This window comes from Saccopteryx leptura, chromosome 2, assembly GCF_036850995.1.
Source record: "Saccopteryx leptura isolate mSacLep1 chromosome 2, mSacLep1_pri_phased_curated, whole genome shotgun sequence".
Classification (NCBI taxonomy): Eukaryota; Metazoa; Chordata; class Mammalia; order Chiroptera; family Emballonuridae; genus Saccopteryx; species Saccopteryx leptura.
The window spans coordinates 213,936,139-213,961,543 of record NC_089504.1 but is presented as its reverse complement, the minus strand read 5'-3'; the positions used below and the strand labels follow the sequence as shown (position 1 = coordinate 213,961,543).

Here is a 25,405-nt window from a genome sequence, read left to right as displayed (position 1 = left end):
TCTTCTTGAGGATAGTGAGCCTGGGTGATAGTGTATTGAGACAGTGAGGTAGGGCTGTGTTTTCAGGTAAAACCCTCAGCAGCTTTGCAGAAACAGACTGTGTGGTGACTGAGATGCTGGTGCTGTGCCGCTCATGGTACCCAGGGTCTTGAGAGCTTGGTTCTGCAGGGTAGGAGCAGCCTCAGATGCCTGTGTCAGCTAGATAAGTGATGGTGACCCAGCTCTTGTGTGCAATGCATGGTATGTGTGTGCATTGGTGTTTTGTTTGGCAACCTGATGACTATGTGTCCAGCCTGTGTTCTGTAGTCTTGGGCAAGCTGACCATCAGTTCCCTGGTTAGAGCACTTTCAAAAACACAGACTGCTTCAGCGCAGACTGCACGTGTGTGTCTTTTAATGTCCTGGGTGTTGTGGATCTAAGGAAGGGAGAACAAACCCAGGATGTATGTGTGCATTTACTAAAAAAAACCCCACAAAAATTATTATACAGTTGACCCTTGTAAAACATGGGTTTGGACTGTGTGGGTTCACTTATATGTGGATTCTTTCAGTTGACCACTGTTCATTTTACTGGGGCACTTCAAACATGCAGTGTTCCAAGGGCCAACTTTGCAGTTGGGAATCGGCATACACCAAGGGCCGAATGTAGTTACACAACTATTTCCAGCTACAAGAGAAGCCAGTGCCTCTAACACCCACATGATTTAAAGGTCAGCTTTGCGTACTTCTCTCATCGTGGTAAATTTCTAAAGCTGTGATTGCTGGTCAAAGGCTAGAAACAGAATCTTCAGCAAAAAAACTGTTTCGATACTTTCCCCCTGATTTAATTTTTCCATCTGGTATTTCCTTGATCCAGGAGTTAAGAATATCTTTGGAGAAGCAATATGCCCAGAATAATCGTCTCTGTGTAGCACTAAAACATGAGCAGGCAGCAAAGGACAACCTTCAGAAGGAACTGCAGATTGAGTCCTCGCGCTGTGAGGCGCTGTTGGCACAGGAGCGAAGCCGGCTCTCCAGGCTACACTGGAACCTGGAGGCTGCGCAGAGCCGCTCGCAGGAACTGTCTGAGGCTTTGCAGCATGAGCGAGTGCTGACGGAGCAGCTGAGCCGTCGGGCACAGGATGACTGTGCTCTCCAGGAGATACAGGAACACCATGTTCTGCTGCGGAAGCTGAAGGATGAAACGAGCCGGGTGGCGGAGTTGCAGGCAGCGCTGGAGAAGGTGCAGCAGCACGCTGTGCGCGCCCAGCAGCAGCTGGAGGCAGAGGTGCAGAGGCGCTGTGCAGAGCTTGAGAGGGAGAAGGAGGTGAGTGCCAGGCTGAGGTCCACCGTGCAGGCCCTGCGGACCCCCAAGCCAGAGCTGAGCTGTGATTATGATCGGGACAGGGAGAGGGAGAAGCCCACACGGCCTCAGGCAGAGTTAGAGCAGTTACATGCAAGGCTGGCAGAGCAAGAAGGACTCCAGGACACGAGAAGAGTGGAGACGAGGCAGAGCCGGGCAGACACGGACAAGTGGAAGAAGTGGCAGAGAGACAAGGAGAAACTGGTGAGATCCGCCCTGGGCCAATGTCAGCATTTAGCAGTCAAGTTGTTAGGGTTAGGATGACCCGCAGGTGATGGGGGGTTTGTCCTGGTTCCTTCTGCTCTGCTGGCCTGTACTGAAGTACTGACGACTCCAGTTCTGGGGCAGGGTTGGAAGTCAGAAAGTGCACATCCTTTTACTGTGCTCTTTTCCACAGTTATTTGGATGGAAGGGGCCTGGCAGTTCCACATGCATTGGAAGATTGGATTCTTTGTTTCTATAGAAAAAGCTGCTGGGATTTTAACAGGATTGCACTGACACTATAGATCGCTTTGAGAAGTGTTGTCACCTTAACCTTGTTTAGTTTTCCCACTTGTGAAATTGAAAGGTCTCCATTTATTTAAGAAGTCCTTAATTTATGTTTTGTAATTTTTAGATGATAAGCTTTGTACTTTTTTGTTTAATTTATTTTCGAGTTACCTTTTTTCTTAGTTGTGCTTCAGACTGTTCATTACTGGTATACAGCAGTCCAGTTGAGTGTTGCATGTTGATCTTGGGTACCTCCACCTACCCATACTTTTTCATTAGTTCCAGTATTTTCTAAAGGAGTCTTTGGGATTTTCTACGTACAAGATCATGTCATCTGCATATAGGCATAGTTTTGTTTCCTGCTTTTCCATCTGGTGTCTTTATTTCCTCTTCCTGCCTCACTGCCCTGGCCAGAACTTATAGTGCAGTGAGAGGACATTGTGCCTTGTTCCTGAGTGTAGAGCAAGCAGTCAGTCTTTCACCTTTAAGTACGATGGGAGCTGTGAGATTTTTTGAAATGCCCTTTGTCCAAGGAAATTCTGTTAATTTTTTTAATCTTTATTATTTTTAATCATGAGAGTATTGGATTTGCTTTTTCAGTGTCTTAAGATCTGTTTTTGTACTTTATTGCTATATGGTGTGTTACATTGATTTTCACATGTCAAGCTGTGCATTTCTTGGGATGAATCTCACTTGATTTTAGTGTGTAATTTTTGTGTGTGTGTGACGGAGACAGAGAGAGGGACAGACAGGAAGGGAGAGAGATGAGAAGCATCAATTCTTCTTTGTGGTTCCTTAGTTGTTCATTGATTGCTTTCTCATATGTGCCTTGACCAGGGGGCTACAGCAGAGCAAGTGACCCCTTGCTCAAGCCAGCAACTATGGGTCATGTCTATGATCCCATGCTTAAGCCAGCAACACTGCACTCAAGCTGGTGAGCCCATGCTTAAGCCGGCAACCTCGGGATTTCGAACCTGGGTCCTCCATGTCCCAGTATGATGCTCTATCCACTGCACCACTGCCTAGTCAGACTATAATTCTTTTTATATGGTTCTGGATTCAGTGTTCTTGTATTTTGCTAAGGATTTTGCATCTATGTTCATAAGGGATGTTGGTTTGCAATTTTATTTCCCTGTGGTATTTTTGGTTTGGATATCAGGATGATTTGGGCCTCACAGGATGGGCTGGGAAATGTTCCCTCTTATTTTGGGTGGGCCTTGATTTCAGATACATTTAATGTCAACCAAAAGCCTTCATTTCTGAGGAAATTCTGGGTTTCCTAATGGATTAACATTTATTTTGACTTCTTTAAAAATATTTTTTAAAAAGCTTATAAAAAATACCTTCACAATATCTACTTTTGCATTTTGTGAAATTAATAAGTTTTTTAAAATGCACAATGGAAATGACTGGCCTGATCTTTTAGTGATTAGTCCACCATGAAATAGTTGGGACTATGAAAGCCTAGCTATTCTCAGAAATAACCACAATACATCTGCCCTGAGACTCTCTGGTAGGATTGTTCTGTCTCTGAGGCAGGGGCTCTCCTGACCCTGTGTCATGTTGAGAAAGCATGGGGTCCTGTTGGGAATGGTGTGCAGGGCAGCCCACCCCCTAGATCCAACACTGACAGAGCCCCGTGGTGCAGGGCTAGGCTTCTGGTATGTGTGTGATGGATTTTTCTGCTCTGCATTGACAACAGAGAGAGTTAGAACTGCAGCGCCAGCGCCATGAGCACAAAATTAAGCAGCTTCAGCGGAAGACAAGGGAGCTGGAGGCCAGGGAGGTGACGCACCTGTCCCAAACGTCAGAGCATCTCCAGGAGCAGCAGCAGGGCCTGGAGACAGTTCGACAGCAGCTGCTCTGTGTGGCAGGGCTGCTGACCAGCTTCATCAACCAGACTGTAGACAGGTCAGTCATGGAGAACCAGTGAGTTCTATGTGACGGTCTCACATGAGGAACAGTTCTGAAACCATGGGCATGTCTACGATTTGAAGCCCATGTTTTAATGGGGCTTACTCTGTTTCTTGTCCCACATATTTGGATGAGTTAGGGGCCACACCCCTGCATTCTAATATGACAGAAAAATCCAAGTTTTTTTTAGATTGGTTCTCCCCACATACCTTTGTAATTGTTCACCATCCAGAGGGTCTGGGCCTGAGACCAGCCCCCATCGAGCTGCCAAGCTGTCTGCCTCACCCATGGCTCTGGGGCTGCTACTCACATGGCCAGAGTGTGCCTCATGGTTGAGGAGTCAAGACTGAGGAGTTTTGTTTGAACAGAACAATTAATGTTGACATTTGCCGTTTTTTATGTGCACGAAAACTAAGCTGTCTATAGTTGGGTTTAATTTTTAGAGCAGCAAAAATTTGTGTCTGATACTATGCTAATAACCAACACAATCCCAGCAGAAGGCCGCACCAGGATGTGGATGCAGTGAAGGAGCCTCTGGTTAGTGGCCGGAGGTTTCTGAGCTGCAGACTGGCCACCCCAGGGCAGGGCTGTTCTCACGGCTGCCACCACCACTAGAGGGGCTCCTGGTGGCCACCTTTGTGGACAGAACACAGCTTGAGGAAGTACTTGACAAGCATGTTGACAGTAGTCAGCACGAGGTCCTTTCTGACCTCTGTTCCTCATATGCTCATCTTCAGTGCAGTGTTCTATGTGGCTCTGGCTAATGTTCAGTTGGGATCTGTATGAACCTTTTAAATGTTTCTTTTTGAAGGACAATTAATGATTGGACATCATCAAATGAGAAAGCAGTGACCTCTTTACTGCAGATGTTAGAGGAACTCAAGTCAAAGCTGAGCACATCTAGCTTCTCCCAGGTGAGAACCCATCTCCTCCAGGTGAGAGACAAGTGGCTCCTCTGGCATCCGGGGCCTGGTTTATTTTATTATTATTATTATTATTATATAGAGAGAGGTTTTTCGGTTTGGTTTTTTTTGAATTTTTTAAGTGAGAAGTGGGGAGGCAGAGAGACAGAATTTCTCATGCGCCTGACTGAGATCTGGGGCCGTTCTCCATTGCAGCCAGAGCCATTTTAGTGCCTGAGGTGGAAGCCATGGAGCCTTGACTGCGGGAGGGGAAGAGAGAGATAGAAGAGGAGAGGGGGAAGGGTGGAGAAGCAGATGGGTGCTTCTCCTGTGTGCCCTGACTGGAAATCGAATCCGGGACTTCCACACAGTGAGCTGACACTCTTACCACTGAGCTAACTGGCCAGGGCTCTGGTTTCTTTTTTATTGTGACTGGCTGTTCTTCCTTTATTGCCTCCTCCTCTGGTTTGAAGTTTGCAGTCTGGGTGAATAGGCAAGTGTCTCCTTTATGCTTTTGGGAGGGGTCAGGCACTCACGTTTTTTCTGGTGCCTCCTGGCCTGGTTGTCCTCTAGTGAGCATGGGTTTTTTGTCGTGCTCCAGCCCAGCCTGCTCCTTGAGTACTTGTGTTGAGAGCCTGGACAATTTGGATCCTGGGGGCCACTGGGGGAACACTGCACTCTTCATCAGCTGCATTTGAAGGCATTTGAAGTCACTGATAGGAATTTCTGATACATATTCTCTGATAATTATGAAATCATGATGTTAATCTGAAAGCAGCATGCATGTTGTGAGCACTGTTGACCCGCTAACGTTCTGACCTGCTCACTCTCTGATCTACTCATCTTCTGACCTACTCATCTTCTGACCCATCCTCCCTCTGTCCTACTCATTGAGCATAGTCAGCAGTGGTTGCGGTGCATCCTTGCTCTCTCTGCTATTGGACCCCATCCCATGCCTTCCTCACTGCTCCTCGCCCTCCACAGGCTGAAAGGTTTCTCTGGTTATGGGAATAATGAGTCTGTTTTAAGGGACTTACTCATCGACCTCGGGGATGGACACATACTGTCCCGTGGTTACCCTGGGTGCTATTGGTGTAACCAGCAGCCAAGAGCATTGTATCTGTGATGAGCCTGCTTTGTTCTTCCAGCCTGGTTTGTGCCAAGTCTGTTTCATAGAGGATTGGAAAGGAATGTGATTTGGAAACTTTGTTTTCTGTCTTGTAGGTGGACAACTCTTCCAGCCACACAAACTTCTCACGGAACCCCAAAAGCGTTAAAAATTATAATATCTGAAAATAACCAACAATAGAAATTATAACAGTGTGCATACCTTTTCACAAAAAACCCTGTACATTTATTTTTGCTTTCTTCTTCTCAAGAAAAAAATGACAGCAGAGGTACAGGTCCAGCTGATGGATGTGCTGCTGAGAGAAAATGCCTCTCTTACCAAAGCCCTCAGCTCTATGACCCAGGAGAAGGCGGAGCTGTGCAGGGCCACTTCCCGGCTGGAGAAGACTCTCCGGCACCACCTGCTGAAGGGCTGCACAGTTGGTGTAAGTTCTCCGTGCTCCTGGCGGCTGGGCGGGGTGAAGTGAGCTGTGCTTCTCTCCTGACTGGCTGGCAGGGCACTATGTCATTTCTTCCCAGTTAGCTGCTCTGGGCTCCTTTCTGACGGCCAGAGTCTCTTATGTTAGTGAATCATCTGCTTTGTGTACAGAGACACAGGCACACACATTGTCACACACACATGGCCTTTGCCACAAGATGGTGTTTCCACATGTTCATGAAAGGAAATTTTGACTAAAATTATAGTAAATAATGTGATGAAATTAGAACTTTATTTTTACCTAATTAAAATAATGTATGATTTTTCTGATTTGTGTAGATAGACTTTTTTTGAATGCATAATTTTTTTTCCTTTTATATTTTAGGCTGTTTTTTTGTTTGTGATTTGCTTTACTGTTTTTTTTTCTGTTTTTTTTTTTTTATTAATTTTTAGAGAGAGAGAATGAGAAAGAGAGAGAGAGAGAAGGGGGAGGGAGGAGCAGGAAGCATCAACTCCCATATGTGCCTTGACCAGGCAAGCCCAGGTTTTGAACTGGCGACCTCAGAGTTCCAGGTTGACGCTTTATGCACTGCGCCACCACAGGTCGCTTTACTGTTTTTACAATAAAAAGTCTTTGCAAATTGTTTTTTAATTTACATATGGGGGAATCTGCCCCTTGTTGGTGTGATGTCGCTTGAGCTTTCACGTGTGTATAGACCCAGGTTTTGACTGCCCCCAGCCCTGTGGTTTTATTTCTCTGGCTGTTGTGTAAGCTGGAACTAGAGCATGTAACCTTTGAAGGCTCTTCACTTACTTCATGGCACATATGATGGGTGTCGTCTCAATAGCTTGTTCCTCCTTGTTGCACGCTGCTTTCAGGGCATGGACACCTCCTAGGTGATATGTGGGTTGTTTCCAGTTTCTGTTATGAATAATGTTCCCATAAACAGGGCTATGTGTGGACAGAAGTTTCATTTCTCTGTATAAATGCCTAAGGCTGGTATTGCTGCATCTTATAATGAGTTTATGTTTAACTTTTGTATTAACGATACAGCAGTGTTGTACAGATGGCTACACAATATGAGCATTGCAGTTACTCGCTAATTTTTTCCCCATCTGTGTTGTTTCCTTCTCTGTATAATATTCTTTGCAAAACAAAACTTTTTTAACTTAAAAAGTTTCTTCTTGTTGTTTAGGTGTTTTTATTGAAGTGGGAAGCAGAGAGGCAGAAAGACAGACTCACACATGCACCCGACCGGGATCCACCTGCAATGCCCACCAGGGGGCGATGCTCTGCTCATCTGGGCCATTGCTCTGTTGCAACTGGAGCCATTCTAGAGCCTGAGGTGGAAGCCGGGAGAGGGAGCCGTTCTCAGCACCCAGGCCAACTTTGCTCCATGGAGCCTTGGCAGGAGGGGAAGAGAGAGACAGAAAAGAAGGGGGAAGGGTGGAGAAGCAGATGGGCACTTCTCCTATGTGGCCTGGCCGGGAATTGAACCTGGTACTTCCACATTTCACATGCCAGGCCGACACTCTACCATAGAGCCAACTGTCCAGGGCCTGAAAAGATTTTTTTTTTAATTTAAATGAAGTCCTGTTTATCAATTTGTTCTTTTATGGATCATACTAAGAGTTTTATAGTTTTACTTTCTATTTTGAATTTAATAATTCGCTTTGAGTTCATTTTTGTTTATGGCCTGACAGATAGGTGGATGGTTATTTTTATGCGTGTTGATATCCCGTTATTCTGCCACATTGCCACACTTGTTGAAAAGATTGCTCTTTCTTCTTGAATTGTCTTTGTGCCTGTGACAAAAACCAGTAAACAGTGTTTGTGTATATGTGTCTGGACTCTCCCTTCTCTTCTGCTGGTCTATATTTCTGTCCTTTACCAGCTATCTTTAGCTATCATGTCTTCATATCAGGTAGTGTGAATGCTCTAATTTTTTCTTCTTTTTCAAATTATTTGGCTACTCTAGTTTCTCTGTCTTTCAATATAAACTTTAGAATCTTGTTGGCTATTTTGATTGGGATTGTTTTAAATCTATAGATCAATAGGAAGAAAACTAGGAAGATAAAGAGGCATAGCCACTTTGGGAATCTGTGTGTCTGTTCCTCAGAATAGAGTTGCTGTCTTATCCAGCAATTCTACTTCTAGGAAATTACCTGGGAAAAGTGAAAATATATGTCCACAAAAAAACTTGTACACAACCTGACCTGTGGTGGCGCAGTGGATAAAGCATCGACCTGGAAATGCTGAGGTTGCCGGTTCGAAACCCTGGGCTTGCCTGGTCAAGGCACATATGGGAGTTGATGCTTCCAGCTCCTCCCCCCTTCTCTCTCTCTGTCTCTTCTTTCTCTCTCCCTCTCCTCTCTAAAATGAATAAATAAAAAATAAATTAAAAAAAAAAACTTGTACACAGATTTTTCCCATCATCATTAGCCATCATAGCTCAAAAGTAGAAATAAGCCAAATGTCCACTAATGGATGAACGGATAAATAATATATGGTCTACCCATAAATGGAATATTATTCAGCAGTAAAAAGGAGTAAAGGACTGTTGTTGTATCCATGGTTTCATGAAGAGGAGCAGTAAAGGAATGAGGCAGCAACAATACTGCAAGTGGAGGACCCCAATCTCTCCAGGATTGAGGTGCCTTAGAGATCAGTTATCCAATTTATTAAGCAGAAACATGACATCATGCATGAGAAACTAACAAATAATACAGTGTATAATTTTATTAGTTTTGCAAAACTGATTAGATTGCTCTTGCCCTTTCTGAGACATAACACCACACCATCTGCTGTCTGATTCCTGATCTGCAGACAGCTCCAGCAGGGCCAAGCATTGTGACCTTGAGCCTTTTGTGGGCGCGACTGTCTTCAGTCATGTATGCTTGGTCTTGACCTTCACTTTCTTGGGATGGGAACAGAAAGTCACTTGGTGCTTTGGCTTTCCTTCAACAAAGGACTGATACACATTGTACAGTGTGGGGAAGCCTTTGAAATGTTGTTAGAGGTGTAAGAAGCCGGGCACAAAAGACCACATATTGTATGATTCCATTTCTGTAAAATGTTCAGGGGAAGCAAAACTATTGCAATAGAAAATAGATTAGTGGTTGTTGGGCTTGGGGAGGGGGTTGGAGAGTGCTAATGGAACAGGGTTTTTTGGGGGAAGGTGATAAAAGTGTTCTCAAATTAGATAGTATAATTGTTACATAAGCTTGTAAGTACACGACCCTTCTCATCCCTGATTTTGGCCTGTTTCTCCATGTATTTAGATTTTTTTTTTTATAAATTTTTATTAATGTTAATGGGATGACATTAATAATTCAGGGTACATATATTCAAAGATTGTCATTAAATTATGTTGCATACCCCTCACCCAGAGTCAGATTGTCCTCCGTCACCCTCTATCTAGTTTTCTCTGTGCCTCTCCCCCTCCCCCTAACACTCTCCCTTCCTCCCTCCTGCACCCTCCCTCCCCCCACCCCTGGTAACCACCACTCTCTTGTCCATGTCTCTTAGTCTTGTTTTTATGTTCCACCAATGTATGGAATCATGTAGTTCTTGTTTTTTTCTGATTTACTTATTTCACTCCGTATAATGTTATCAAGATCCCACCATTTTGTTGTAAATGATCTGATGTCATCATTTCTTATGGCTGAGTAGTATTCCATAGTGTATATGTGCCACATCTTCTTTATCCAGTCTTCTATTGAAGGGCTTTTTGGTTGTTTCCATGTCTTGGCCACTGTGAACAGTGCTGCAATGAACATGGGGCTACATGTGTCTTTACATATCAATGATTCTGAGGTTTTGGGGTATATACCCAGTAGAGGGATTGCTGGGTCATAAGGTAGTTCTATTTGCAGTTTTTTGAGGAACCACCATACTTTCCTCCATAATGGTTGTACTACTTTACATTCCCACCAACCGTGTATGAGGGTTCCTTTTTCTCCACAGCCTTTCCAACATTTGCTATTACCCGTCTTGTTGATAATAGCTAATCTAACAGGTGTGAGGTGGTATCTCATTGTGGTTTTGATTTGCATTTCTCTAATAACTAATGAAGCTGAGCATCTTTTCATATATCTGTTGGCCATTTGTATTTCTTCCTGGGAGAAGTGTCTGTTCATGTCCTCTTCCCATTTTTTTATTGGATTGTTTGTTTGTTTGTTGTTGAGTTTTATGAGTTCTTTGTAAATTTTGGATATTAGGCCCTTATCTGAGCTTTTGTTTGAAAATATCAGTTCCCATTTAGTTGGCTCTCTATTTATTTTGATATCAGTTTCTCTTGCTGAGCAAAAACTTTTTATTCTGATGTAGTCCCATTCATTTATCTTTGCCTTCACTTCTCTTGCCATTGGAGTCAAGTTCATAAAATGTTCTTTAAAACCCAGGTCCATGAGTTTAGTACCTATGTCTTCTTCTATGTACTTTATTGTTTCAGATCTTATATTTAGGTCTTTGATCCATTTTGAATTAATTTTAGTACACGGGGACAGGCTGTAGTCGAGTTTCATTCTATTGCATGTGGCTTTCCAGTTTTCCCAACACCATTTGTTGAAGAGGCTTTCTTTTCTCCATTTTGTGTTGTTGGCCCCTTTATCAAAGATTATTTGACCATATATATGTGGTTTTATTTCTGGGCTTTCTATTCTGTTCCATTGGTCTGAGTGTCTATTTTTCTGCCAATACCATGCAATTTTGATTATTGTGGCCCTATAATATAGTTTAAAGTCAGGTATTGTAATGCTCCCAGCTTCATTCTTTTTCCTTAGGATTGCTTTGGCTATTCAGGGTTTTTTATAGTTCCATATAAATCTTATGATTTTTTGTTCCATTTCTTTAAAAAATGTCATAGGAATTTTGATGGGAATTGCATTAAATTTATATATTATTTTGGGTAATATGGCCATTTTAATTATATTTATTCTTCCTATCCAAGAACAAGGAATATTTTTCCATCTCATTGTGTCTTTTTCTATTTCTCTTAGCAATGCCTTGTAGTTTTCTTTATATAGGTCCTTTACATTCTTTGTTATGTTTATTTCTAGGTATTTTATTTTTTTTGTTGTAATCGTGAAGGGGATTATTTTTTTGAGTTCGTTTTCTAATATTTCATTGTTGGCATATAGAAAGGCTATGGACTTTTGTATGTTAATTTTGTATCCTGCGACCTTACTGTATTGGTTTATTGTTTCTAGTAATCTTTTTGTGGAGTCCTTTGGGTTTTCGATGTATAGGATCATATCATCAGCAAAAAGTGATACCTTTACTTCTTCTTTTCCAATATGAATGCCTTTTATTTCTTTGTCTTGTCTGATTGCTCTGGCCAGAACTTCTAGCACCACGTTAAATAATAGTGGAGAGAGTGGACAACCCTGTCGTGTTCCTGATTTAAGGTGGAAAGTCCTCAGTTTTACGCCATTTAATATTATGTTGGCTGATGGTTTATCATATATGGCCTTTATCATGTTGAGATATTCTCCTTCTATAACCATTTTGTTGAGAGTCTTAAACATAAAATTGTGTTGTATTTTATCGAAAGCCTTTTCTGCGTCTATTGATAAGATCATGTGGTTTTTGTTCTTTGTTTTGTTGATATGGTGTATTACGTTAACCGTTTTACGTATGTTGAACCATTCTTGAGATTCTGGGATGAATCCCACTTGATCATGATGTATTATTTTTTTAATATGTTGTTGTATTCGATTTGCCAGTATTTTGTTTAGTATTTTAGCATCTGTATTCATTAGAGATATTGGTCTGTAGTTTTCTTTCCTTGTGCCATCCTTGCCAGGTTTTGGTATGAGGGTTATGTTGGCCTCACAAAATGTGTTTGGAAGTATTGCTTCTTCTTCAATTTTTTGGAAGACTTTGAGTAGAATAGGAACCAAGTCTTCTTTGAATGTTTAATAGAATTCACTAGTATAACCGTCTGGGCCTGGACTTTTATTTTTGGGGAGGTTTTTAATAGTTTTTTCTATTTCCTCCCTGCTGATTGGTCTGTTTAGGCTTTCTGCTTCTTCATGACTCAGTTTAGGAAGGTTGTATTGTTCTAGGAATTTATCCATTTCTTCTAGATTGTTGTATTTGGTGGCATATAGTTTTTCATAGTATTCTACAATAATTCTTTGTATATCTATGATGTCTGTGGTGATCTCTCCTCTTTCATTTTGGATTTTATTTATTTGAGTCCTGTGTCTTTTTTCCTTGGTGAGTCTTGCCAAGGGTTTGTCGATTTTGTTGATCTTTTCAAAGAACCAGCTCCTTGTTTTATTGATTTTTTCTATAGTTTTTCTGTTCTCTATTTCGTTTATTTCTGCTCTGATTTTTATTATCTCCTTTCTTCGGCTGGTTTTGGGTTGTCTTTGTTCTTCTTTTTCAAGTTCCTTAAGGTGTGAAGTTAAGTGGTTTACTTTGGCTCTCTCTTGTTTGTTCATATAGGCCTGAAGTGATATGAACTTTCCTCTTATTACTGCTTTTGCTGCATCCCAGAGATTCTGATATGTCGTATTTTCATTTTCATTTGTCTGTATATATCTTTTGATCTCTGCGCTTATTTCTTCTTTGACCCATTCATTTTTTAGAAGTATGTTGTTTAGTTTCCACAATTTTGTGGGTTTTTCCCTCTCTTTTTTACAGTTGAATTCTAATTTCAAGGTTTTATGATCAGAGAAATGCTTGGTACAATTTCAGTTTTTCTAAATTTGCTGATATTGTCTTTGTGGCCCAACATATGGTCAATTCTTGAGAATGTTCCATGTACACTAGAGAAAAATGTATACTCTGTCGCTTTGGGATGAAGTGTCCTGTAGATGTCTATCATATCCAGGTGTTCTAGTATTTCATTTAAGGCCACTATATCTTTATTGATTCTCTGTTTGGATGACCGATCTAGAGCTGTCAGCGGTGTATTGAGGTCTCCAAGTATGATTGTATTTTTGTCAGTTTTTGTTTTAAGGTCAATAAGTAGCTGTCTTATATATTTTGGTGCTCCTTGGTTTGGTGCATATATATTAAGGATTGTTATGCCTTCTTGATTCAGTGTCCCCTTAATCATTATGAAATGACCATTTTTGTCTCTGAGTACTTTTTCTGTCTTGTAGTCAGCATTATCAGATATGAGTATTGCTACACCTGCTTTTTTTTGGGGGGGTGTTGTTTGCTTGGAGTATTGTTTTCCAGCCTTTCACTTTGAATTTGTTTTTATCCTTGTTGCTTAGATGAGTTTCCTGTAGGCAGCATATAGTTGGATTTTCTTTTTTAATCCATTCTGCTACTCTGTGTCTTTTTATTGGTAAGTTTAATCCATTTACATTTAGTGTAATTATTGACACTTGTGGGTTCCCTATTGCCATTTTATAAATTACTTTCTGTTAGTTTTGTATCTTGTTTGATTCTTCTCTTTTGTTTTTCTGTAGTTTGTTTTTGTTTGTTTGTATTCCATACTTCTTTCCTCTGTTGCTACCTTTTTTAAGTCAAGTGTTTTTGTGGTGGTTTTTTCAGGGGTGGTTACCATTAAGTAATGAAAAGGGTACCTACCATATTCATTGTAGTACCCTTTCTTATGAGTATTTCTGCACTTCATCGTCCTTTGCTACTGTTAATCTTCATCTTTTCTCCCCTTTTTTTTCTTTTGTTGTCACAGTTTAAGTTTGGTTTTATTGTTTTCTTGGTGGAGCTGTTACTTGTGGTTTTGTTTTCTTTTGTTCTTTGAATCTGGATGGAAAACCCCCTTTAGTATTTCCTGGAGTGGGCGCTTTCTGAGGATAAATTCTCTCATCTTTTCTGTATTTGTGAATGTTTTTATATCTCCTTAGTACTTGAAGGATAGCTTTGATGGGTATAGTATTCTTGGCTGAAAGTTCCTCTCTTTCAGAGCTTTAAATAATGGGGTCCACTCTCTTCTAGCTTGTAGAGTTTCTGCTGAGAAATCTGATGATAATCTAATAGGCCTTCCTTTATAGGTTGTATTCTTCTTTTCCCTGGCTGCCTTGACAATTTTTTCTTTGTCATTGGTTTGTGTCATCTTCATTATGATGTGCCTTGGAGTGGGTTTGTTGGGGTTAAGAAAACTCGGTGTTCTGTTTGCTTCTTGAATTTGAGGCTTTAGTTCTTTCCACAGGCTTGGGAAGTTCTCATCTATTATTTGTTTGAGTATATTCTCCATTCCATTTTCTTTCTCTTCTCCCTCTGATATACCTATTATTCTTATGTTATTCTTTCTGATGGAGTCACACAATTCCTGTAGGGCTGTCTCGTTTTTTATTATTTTTGAGTCTCTTTCTTCTTCTCTCTGTTGTGCCTCAAGTTGCTTGTCTTCTATTTCACTAATCCTATCTTCTATCTGGGCTGTTCTGTTAGCTAAGCTTGTTACCTCGTTTTTCAGCTCGCGAATTGAGTTTTTCATTTCTGTTTGATTTGTTTTTATAGTTTCAATTTCCTTGGTAATATATTCTTTGTGATCATTGAGTTGTTTTCTGATTTCCCTAAATTGCCTTTCTGTGTTTTCTTGTATATCTCTGAGTATTTTTAAGATTTCTATTTTAAATTCTCTGTCATTTGGCTCCAAGGCTTCCAATATGTTAAATCTTTTCTCCATAGATTTTTCCACATCTATTTGTGTTACCTCTTTATCTTTTGTATCCATAATATTCGATTTCCTTTTTCTTATTGGCATTTGAAGGTGGTCTTGTTGATAGTGTTAATTAGAATTAATAAAGAATAAAAAGGAAAACACTCCAGACACAAAAAAAGTAATAATTTATTATTTCCCCCTTTTTTCTTTTTTCTCTTCCCCTCCTCTCACCTCCTTAGGGAAATATCGTGATGACCTGTGAATTATATTATGCTAAATGGAACAAAAACTGCCTATAACGGAGGGCCTGATTTGGGGTGAAGAGTTCAAGGGGCAAAAAAGGGAGAAGAAACCTACTAAATGCAAAAAAAAAAAAAAAAAAAAGAGAGAAAATCTTAGACAAGCATAAAATGATTTGCTTGTAAGTGATGGTCGACTAAGAGATATAATGAGAGGGATAAGAGGGAAACAGAAAAAAGGAGAGAAAAAATAATATTTAAAGAAGAAAAAAAATAAAAATAATAAGTAAAAATCTGTTGTATTAAGTGGAGCGAAGACTAAATACAATGGAGACTTTGGGTTGGGAGGAATGCTAGTGAGTTAAAAAGCAATGTAAAAAGGACCCAAAATGCCACAAAAACAAACAAATAAAGGAAAACCAAGAACAAAAACAGAAAGAAAAAAAAAGAAAGAACAAAAAAAACACAAAAAAACTTGATTCCCAAATTAAATAATTTGTTCGTGATTGAGGATTGAATAGGAGGAAAAGTAAAAGGAGAAAAGAAGAAACAAATAGAAAGGAAAAAATAAGAAAAAGAGAGAAACGAAGGAAGAAAAAAAGGAAAGGAAAAAAAAACAAAAAAACAAAACAAAAAAACAAAAGGGGAGAGAGTGAGAGTTAAGGGTTTTGGAGTGTAACCCTAAAAGAGAGTAAGGATGAAGAACAGAAATAAAATGTAACACTCATGGGTAGTGTAGTTCAAGAAAAGGGTAGCATAAGATGGGCAGATAATAAAAGGACCGAGGTGGAGGAAATAGAAATAATAATAAAGGCAATAAGATAGAAGAAAGAAACAACAACAACAAAGAATTAGTGGAACAAGTTATAACGTCTGTGGATTTTTCTTGATTTTGAGAGGTTAACTTCTTCCTTTTTCTTTTCTCTCCCTCTTCCTGGTCGGTGACTCTGTACCCCAGGTTCTGCCCCTGTGTCACGCTTAGGTAGGGATTTGCAGTTGATGGGATTCTATGGCAATGTCATATAATTGGCTTTAGTCTCACTGGTAGTCAAGGCTTGTTGGCGTTTGCAGAGTCCAACAATGAGAGAGTTTGCTTTCCTGGAGGCTCTCTCCTAGTCTCCCCTTCCTGAATTAGCAGCCTGGTGATCCAGCTATGAGGCTGCCACTGCTTCTGTCTGGGAAGTAAGAGGCTCAAAGAGCTGGGAAATCCCCACTCTATCCTCACTCAGCGCAAGGCTCTGGGTAAGGCTCTGGCAGTCAGAGCCTCCAGCGTAATCAGGTGGGGCTGGGAGTCAATTGTTGTCAAGGTGACTGTTCAGCGCCTACCATTCAGTTGGACCACTCAACCCAGGCTTTCCACACTTTGTAGCCTGTTTTGGCTGGGAAGAAGATGCACTATTCGCTGCTTGCTGTATAGATCTTAATATCTGCCAAGTCCCTCTTGTTAGGTATATCCATGAATATGGAGGCTCTGTCAATCAGAAGTTGCCCGCCCCTTTAGCGAAAGGCACTGAAAAATATCATGCCTCTTGTCTTGGATCGCTGAACAGGGAGAGATCTTATCAATTAGAGCCCCGTGGGTGCGCAGATTTCATGGGTTAAGCTAATTTCAGTGATTGGATCCGCAGCTGTGCTCCAGAAAGTATTTCAGGCTGCCTGCGCGCCCCTCCCCCAACACTTGACTGTTAGCTTGAATGGCTGAGTGAGTTGCCCTGCCCACGGAGAGAATCTCCCAGCTAGGAAAGACAGGCTTGGCGCCCCTCCCGGACCGGGGCATAGGCGTGCGCGGTTTCTCAGTGCACGCCGGTGGCCGGGACTCTCCGGACCGCGGCACGGGTGCGCGCGCGGTTTTTCAGGGCATGCCGGCTGCCGCTCCCCGAGTGTGGGCGGGCAGTTGCTCGTGTGGGTTGACTCACCAAAGGCATACTCCCTCCTCGGCAACAGTCCTTTCGCTTTCAGTGTGTGTGTGGAACTCCGGAATGCTCCGAGGATAAATTTTTCTGTTTCTAGTTGATAAATTTGTTGAGATTTTGGGGAGATCTGTTGGACGTGCTGCTCACGGCGCCATTTCCCGTATTTAGATTTTTAAAAATTTCTTTCCTAAATGTATTGTAGCTGTCAGCATGCATATCCTGTAAACATTTTGTTAGGTTTCACTTTTTAGGAGGCTGTTGTGGAGGGTGCTTTACGAGCACTTTATTTCCTTGTTGTTTGTGGCTTGTGTATGGAAACATGATTGATGTTTGTAGGTTGACCAGTGACTTGCAACCTCAGTAGCCTCGCTTCAGCCCTATGAGCCCTTTTCTGGGGTTTTCTACACAACAGGAAGTTTTATTCCTTCTTTCTGACTTGAGTACTTTGATTTCTTTTTCTTGTCTCTTGGCCAAAACTCCCAGGACACTGTTGGGCAGTGTGGTGAGGAACACAGCCTCACCTGGTTCCATCGAGTGAAGCCTCAGTCTCTCCATGAGGGGCCTCAGTCTCTCCATGAGGGACAGTGCACATACTTTTGTGGATGCCGTTGTCAGTTTGAAGAAGTTCCCTTCTGTCCCTAGTTTGCTTAGACTGTTCGTTGTGAATGGATGTTGAAATTTGTTGTGCTTTCCTGCATCTGTTGATATGATGATGTGATTTTCTTGTTAGTCTGTTAGTATGGTGCATCACATTGATTTTGAATGCTGACCCTACCTTGTCCCAGGGAAAACACCACTTCATGACATATTATTATTTTTTATATGTTGCCTGATTTGATTTGCTAATATTTTGTTGAGCATTTTTGTATCTGGGATCATGAGGGATATTAATGTGGAATTTTTTATACTGTCTTTGTCTTTTGGTTTTGACCTCATAAAATGAGTTGGAATGTGCTCTTTTTCTATTTTATTTTCTGAAAGAGATTATATAGAGCTGGTATTTATTTTTTCCTTTAAGTGTTTGTTAAAATTCATTAGTGAGGGCCCTGGCCGGTTGGCTCAGTGGTAGAGCGTCGGCCTGGCGTGTAGGGGACCTGGGTTCGATGCCCGGCCAGGGCACATAGGAGAAGCGCCCATTTGCTTCTCCACCCCCACCCCCTCCTTCCTCTCTGTCTCTCTCTTCCCCTCCCGCAGCCAAGGCTCCATTGGAGCAAAGATGGCCTGGGCGCTGGGGATGGCTCCTTGGCCTCTGCCCCAGGCGCTAGAGTGGCTCTGGTCGCGGCAGAGCGATGCCCCTGGTGGGCGTGCCAGGTGGATCCTGGTCGGGCGCATGCGGGAGTCTGTCTGACTGTCTCTCCCCGTTTCCAGCTTCAGAAAAATACAAAAAAAAAAAAAAAAATTTCATTAGTGAGGGCTGGTCTGTGGTGGTGCGGTGGATGAACCGTTGACCTGGAACACTGAGGTCACGGGTTCGAAGCTCTGGGCTTTCCCAGTCAAGGCACATATGGGAGTTGATATTTCCTGCTCTTTCCCTCTTTCTTTCTTCTCTCTCACTCTTTCTCTCTCTCTTCCTTCTCTAAAATGAATGAAGTCTGTCTGAAAAAATAAATTTTTTTAAAATTCAAAAGTGAAACCATCTAAGCCTAGTGTTTCCTTTTTTGGAAGGTTTTTAGTGACTGGTTTGAGGTTTGTGGTGTTGGGTGGGGTGTCCTGTAGATCCAGTTGGTTGGTGAGGTTCAAGTCTTCTGTGACCCAAGTGAGCTTCCTGCTTGTGAGTTGCTGATGGGGGTGTTGACATCTCTAATGAGGACTGTGGATTTTTCAGTTTGGAAGCTCTGTTAGGTAAAGATGAAGAGACCTTGATACCTGTGGAGTTGGGGTCACTGATTTGAGCACAGGATCATCAAGCAGACCCACGACTTACATTCTCTGATGGGAGAAGCTATAAAGCCTCCATGTTTTAACTTTGACAAGAGCTGCCATTTGTGTCACTGCACTGCCCTGTCTGCTTCTCTGGTACTTGCTCAGTACATGTTTCAAGGTTTAGGGCACCCCATTGGGTCTGTGTGGACTAAAACACAGTCACCAGCAGAATGCTGGTTTCCTTTATGAAAGTTAACAAAGAAACTAGGAACTGAATATTCACTTTTCCCGCCCTGGTGTTTCTGAATTTAAAGACCAAATTGCAACAGTTTGCTACTGGAACCTCAAGCATTATATGTTCCATCATTCTTACGTTTTACTATATTTATGCTTATTCTGGAGGAACTGAGTATTCTTTTTTTTTTTTTACAGAGACAGAGAGAGAGATAGGGACAGACAGACAGGAACAGAGAGAGATGAGAAGCATCAATCACCAGTTTTTTTGTTGCGACACCCTAGCTGTTCATTGATTGCCTTCTCACATGTGCCTTGACTGTGGGCCTTCAGCAGACTCGAGCAATCCCCTAGCTCGAGCCAGCAAACTTGGGTCCAAGCCGGTGAGCTCTGCACAAACCAGATGAGCCCGTGCTCAAGCCGGCGACCCTGGGGTCTCGAACCTGGGTTCTCCACATCCCAGTCCAACGCTCTATCCACTGAGCCACCGCCTGGTCAGGCAGGAACTGAGTATTCTTGATGAGAAAATCAAGGGTAGACTGAGAGCAAATGGTGAACTATTCTCCTTTATGTCCAGTGTTCCTAGAGCGTTTTTTTCTAGGAACAGCCTAGCTGTGTTTTAGAACCAGGAAACCCACCAGTCTTTCCTGCCTCATCGGGCATGTGGGAGCCCCTCTCGGGGTCACCCTCTCACAGGCCCGTCCTCCTCAGCCCTGCCCTGCAGTGGTCAGGTGGGATGACAGGCTGCATTTGGTTCCTCTTCCAGATTGCTGGATGGAAGCCACTTACTACATGTGGGAGTGGCTCTGGGAGTGGTTCAAGATCTCTTTTGACCTGACCAGTGGTGGTGCAGTGACCTAGAGCATTGACCTGGGACACCGAGGTTGCCAGCTTGAGCTTGGGGTCACTGATTTGAGCACAGGATCATCAACCTGGTCCCAAGGTCACTGGCTTGGTCCCAAAGGTCGCTGGCTTGAGCAAGGGGGTCACTGGCTTGGCTTGAGTCCCCTGGTCATGGCACATATGAGAAGCAGTCAATGAACAACTAAAGTGAAACAATTATGAGTTGATGTTTCTCATCTCTCTCCTTCCTCTCTCTCTCTCTTTTCTCCTGTTCTATCTCTAATAAATTAAAAAAAATCTCTTTTCCCTCAGCGACAGGCGGGTACTGGTTGTTGTGGGTGCCCCTTTGTTCCCTTCACTGTGGAATCCTTCTTCATCTGTTAGCATATTCCCTGTTGGAACTTCTGGGGGTGCTCGTCCCTTTGTGTGAATGGCTCCTGGAGGCCCTGCTCAGGTTTCCAGTGTGATTTGATGTTGCTAGAGTGGAACTAGGTATTTTCATCTTCCTGCAGTTAGCATTTTTAACACCAGAGAATATGAGGGTTTTTAATAGGTTTAAAGCTTTGAATTTGGAATTACTTCACAAATATTTAGTTTATTTTTTAAATAAAAATGTACCTTTAATGAAAGCATACTTCAGATAAAGGCATGTAATAATCTTCCTGTAAGTGTTAATTATCTGGATAATAATGTCCCATAATAACTTGAGCACCACCAAAAATATACTGAAGGGAGACACAGGTGTAGCCCTTGTTTCCTGGGGAACAGCCAGGGAAGGAATGAGGTATTTGGACATGACCTTCTCCCTAGAATTAAGGTCAGGAGGGGTCATTTTTCTCAAGGTGTTTTTACATGAGAACAGCTCTGTAGATGCGCTGTCTGCGGTTGTTGCAGAGGTCGGACGGGTCAGCCTGGAGGCGGGACAGAACAGTGCTGCAGAGCTCACCAGGACTTCCAGACCCAGAACTGCCAGTGTCAACTTCCAGGGAGGAAGCAAACACTGGCCGTGTCAAGGTGAGACCATGCCTGTGGTGGCATGGGGGTGCTGGTTTGGTTTGTTTTTAAAACTTTATATGCCTGACCTGTGGTGGCACAGTGGATAAAGCGTCAACCTGGAAATGCTGAGGTTGCCAGTTCAAAACCCTGGGCTTGCCTGGTCAAGGCACATATGGGAGTTGATGCTTTCTGCTCTTTCCCCTTTCTCTCTCTCTCTCCTCTCTATAATGAATAAATAAAATCTTAAAAAAAAAACAAACCCTTTATATGTTTAGAGCAGTTTACCTTCACAGCAAAGTTGAGGGGAAGGTGCAGAGAGTTCTCATACACCCCTGCCCTCACACTCAGCCTCCCGCACTGTCAACATCTCCATTGGACAGCATATCTGTTAGAGTCGGTGAACCTGCATTGATAACATCATCACCCACAGTCCACAGTTTACAGCAGGCTAACTCCTGGAGGTGTACATTCTGTGGGTTTGGACAAATGTGTAATGACATGTTCATCATTACAGTATGATACAGTTCAGTTTCACTGCCTTAAACATCCTCCATGCTCTGCCTATTCATCCCCCACCTTCCCAAAGGGTGCTTTTAAAAAATCCTGGTTTGTTACCTAGTAAAAGCAGTTCATGGCTGCGAGGTCCTCCTCTGGCTGGGCATCATTGCCAGCAGATGTGCCTGTTCACAGTAAGAAGACCACATGCTGGTTCTAGTGGTCTAGCTTTGTACAGACATCACATTTCTGTGCTCATGAGTAGGGGAGAAACGTGAGATGCTTTGAGTCATTAGTCTCTGTGGCCTGAAAAAAAGTCCTAGATCAGCAGTTCACTTGTCACCGTTTTTGACCACATACCAGCAGTTCACATACTTGTCACCACTGACCAGCAGTTCAGCAGTTCACCATTTTTGACCACATAAAACTGATGGGCCCTCTCCTGAAGGAATAATAAGTATTAGGATATGGGCACCAACCTCTGTATACTTTCAGGGTTTCCCATGGCCCTCCCCACCCCAAAATGTCCTTGAACCCATGATGAAATGCCCTACCCTGCCCAGTTTGGTTCTGACTTAGTGGTCAGATTCATGGCGCCTTTTTGCAGGGACTGCATTGATGCTGTAAAAGAGGACATGTGGCCTACATTTTGTCTAATAAACAGGACTAAACTTTCAACAACAAGTTGCTTCCTGTTACAGGTGTTGTGCAGGGCTGACTTTTGTGATAATTTACTGAGGAGAAGGTGGTCTGATTCTTTTTAAAGCACAATAGTGCGCCTGACCAGGCGGTGGTGGCACAGTGGATAGAGCGTCGGACTGTGATGCGGAGGACGCAGGTTCAGAACCCTGAGGTCGCCAGCTTGAGCGCAGGCTCACCTGGTTTGAGCAAGGCTCACCAGCTTGGACCCAAGGTCACTGGCTCGAGCAAGGGGTTACTCGGTCTGCTGCAGCCCCACGGTCAAGGCACATATGAGAAAGCAATCAATGAACTAAGGTGTCGCAATGAAAAACTGATGATTGATGTTTCTCATCTCTTTCCGTTCCTGTCTGTCTGTTCCTATCTGTCCCTCTCTCTGACTCTCTGTCTCTGTCAAATAAAATAAATAAAGCACAATAGTGCAAATGTGTTTTACAGATTTGTCAGCAAGATGTTTTTGTTTCTGATTAAGTTTTACAATTTTTTTTAGATGGAAAAACTGTACCTGCGTTATTTGAGAGCAGAGAGCTTTAGAAAAGCTCTGATTTATCAAAAGAAGTATCTTTTACTGTTGATTGGTGGATTTCAGGACTCTGAACAAGAAACACTCTCCATGATCGCTCATTTAGGAGTGTTTCCTTCCAAAGCAGATAAGAAAATCACCACATCCCGGCCTTTCACCAGGTTCCGAACCGCTGTTAGGGTGGTGATTGCAATTTCAAGGTAACGGGAGGCATGTGCCACCGCTGTCTTCACAGGTGGGAGGCGTGTTGCAGTGGCTTTTGGTGATTTTTGTTTCTGACACTGTACAATTATATTTTTTAAGATGAATGACACCTGAGGCCTTAAAATATAGATGGCACTTGTCTTTAGAAAATCATGATGTTCAAAATTGTCACCTTCTAAAAGGAAAAGATCTAAGAGTGCCTTTTTATCCCAAAACAACACCTTGCCCCATATGGGCAGAATGGGTCTCTTGCCAGAATTGCTTCTGATGACAGAATTGTCTGATGAAATTTGAAACTACATTTTACTTCTTCAAATTTCCTATATTTTAGTTGAATTTATGTTACATAAGAGGGGCCAGGTACATAGGAATACATTCGCGATCCACCCAGGGTTGTGGCCATTGATGGCGCCGGCACTTCCAGTCTTTGCCTGTGGGTGGGGGAGGGGAGGAAGAGCCCACTGCTGGATGCATGCAGGGCTGCCTCCACCCCCACCCTTCCCTGTTGATCCACCTGGCCTAGCCCTGCCCGCCTTCCAGCCACAGACATTGCTCACTCTCTAGCCACTATGTACATAGGATGTCATTGCTGGAGCAGGGATGTGACTCCCTGGTATTGGGAATTTTGATCATTTCAAACATTTAAAATTTTGCTGAATTTCTAAAAATGTTTGTCCCACTGTTATGGGACTGGGCCTAGGAGACCCTGCACTGCTTAACTCTTGTCACCCCAACACCCACTCACTGGTTTGTGACCTTAGTAGCAAAAGGGAGCAGGGTGTTGCAGACTGCTTTTCAACTGGAGTCTGGGAGACCCAAGCTTGGTGTCTAGGGGTGGGCATGCTCGGGGTGGGGTAGTGACTAGAAGTGGGTGGCGCCGGGGTGGGGCAATGGCAGGGCCTCTGCTGAGAGTGGACTGGGATGGGCAGTGCTGGGAGTGGGTGGGAAAGGGGATCTGTGGGCAGGCGTGGAGGTAGCTGCCCTGTGGGCTGTGCAGGACCTACACCTACCTACTGCCCTGGGGAGGTTGGTAGCCAAAGCCCTTCCAGCGTTGGTCACTTTTAAATTCTCATTGCTTTTTTCACTGTTTTGCTCTAGTTTTTAATGTTTGATGTCTTTTTTTTTTTAGATTACGTTTTTTGGTTAAGAAATGGCAAGAAGAAAATCGGAAAGGAGCTTTGGTGCGAGGCCGAGTGCCCCGCCCAGGTGGGCCTGCAGGGACTCCTTAACTGTGCCTTTGCAAACTTGTTTTCCACTTGCTGTAGCATTTCCTAATTTAATCCAGTTGTTTTCAGGGCTTGGTGGGAATGTAATGAAGCTCAGTAAGAAAGGGGTAAATTCAAGGCCCTGGCTGGGTAGCTCAGTTGATTAGAGCATGGTCCTGACACGCCACAGTTGCGGGTTTGATCCCCAGTCAGGGCTCATACAAGAATCAACCAATGAATGTATGGGTGGGTGGAACAACAAATCAATATTTCTTTCTTCCTCTCCCTCTATTAAAAAAATAAATTAAGGAAGTCAAAAGAAGTAGGTAAATTCAGTCAGTGCAGTTGGCAGAAGCAAAATGACTTTTAAAGAAAAATGGTTTTTATGTTGGGAACAAGTACAAATAGAACTACGCTTCATGTAGTTGATGTTAATGAGTAAAAGTGGTTCAGAGGAGCATAATGATTGAAAATATAAAAGTGATTAAATATATTAACTAATAACGTTTTTAATAAAAAGGTCGTTTTTAATCTCCATAATAAGGTAGATTTCTTCAGACTGCTGAAGCCTTGCACTGAGAGAGTATTGCTTACTTTCTCGTCATGGTTTTTGTCTGGGGTTCTCTGCTGCTACCCCCACTCTCGGGACAAGTGCAGGCCTTTGACAGCCCACTGCCCTGGAGAAACATTGGTAGAGAACCTCTTCCCTCTCAGGGATGCAGGGCCTGGAGGGTGGTGGAAATTGGTACCAATCAGTCAGCTTTAATTTTCATGTGCTGATTGTTACTTCTTGAAATCAAAATGCCTGGTCAGCCTTCAGAAAAGTCTGCCTTCTCCCAGGCACATCTGGTCCCTGCCTCCTGCGCCCACTCAGCTGGGTGGAGGAGACCCACACCCCGGGCTATATCCTAGTGCTTTGCTGGCTCCATCAGACACGAACGCTTCTCCAGGGCTGTTTCCCATACAGATGCCAGAGGTCATGTTATAAGGCGATTAAACTCAGCTTTCTTCCAGAGCTTTTTGAAATATAACTTTTATAACTTGGGTACTTTAAAAATGTTTTGAAATTGCTATGCAGACTCTTAAAAGCTTTAAATTTTGGTAGATTGGCCTTCCTACTAAAATGTATTTGTCATTTTTTCTTATCTCTTTGTTGTTGAATAATTCTGGGGGAAGGATTTCCAGTGCCACGGCAACAGCTGACTCCACCAGTATCCATTGAGTTCTTACCCGAAACCGGTGAATCCCCCCCTGAAACCAGCAAATCCTCACCAACCAGGGATGTGTCTTCCAGCCACACCAGGGACCCTGTGCCAAAAGCCTCCCCACGCAGGAAGGAAAGGTGAGAAGTGGTGCTTTCAGACTGCTTTCACTGTAAGTAAGGGTTAGATAGGACCTGGGTTGTAGTCAT

General features: G+C 42.8%; 1 protein-coding gene across 2 annotated transcripts in view; it reads left to right on the top strand.

Annotated features, from left to right (window-relative positions):
* Positions 1 to 25,405, top strand: part of PCNT (pericentrin) — a 109,330-nt gene that overhangs the window by 80,093 nt on the left and 3,832 nt on the right. The window contains exons 36-43 of one of the 2 annotated variants that reach the window (XM_066369957.1): positions 856 to 1,545; positions 3,533 to 3,741; positions 4,556 to 4,658; positions 6,026 to 6,199; positions 20,767 to 20,886; positions 22,553 to 22,785; positions 23,919 to 23,995; positions 25,171 to 25,336. In XM_066369957.1, the coding sequence (XP_066226054.1) occupies positions 856 to 1,545; positions 3,533 to 3,741; positions 4,556 to 4,658; positions 6,026 to 6,199; positions 20,767 to 20,886; positions 22,553 to 22,785; positions 23,919 to 23,995; positions 25,171 to 25,336 (1,772 nt within the window). Of the gene's footprint in view, positions 1 to 855; positions 1,546 to 3,532; positions 3,742 to 4,555; positions 4,659 to 6,025; positions 6,200 to 20,766; positions 20,887 to 22,552; positions 22,786 to 23,918; positions 23,996 to 25,170; positions 25,337 to 25,405 lie in introns of those variants that run through there. The other variant, XM_066369958.1, reaches the window with a different exon arrangement.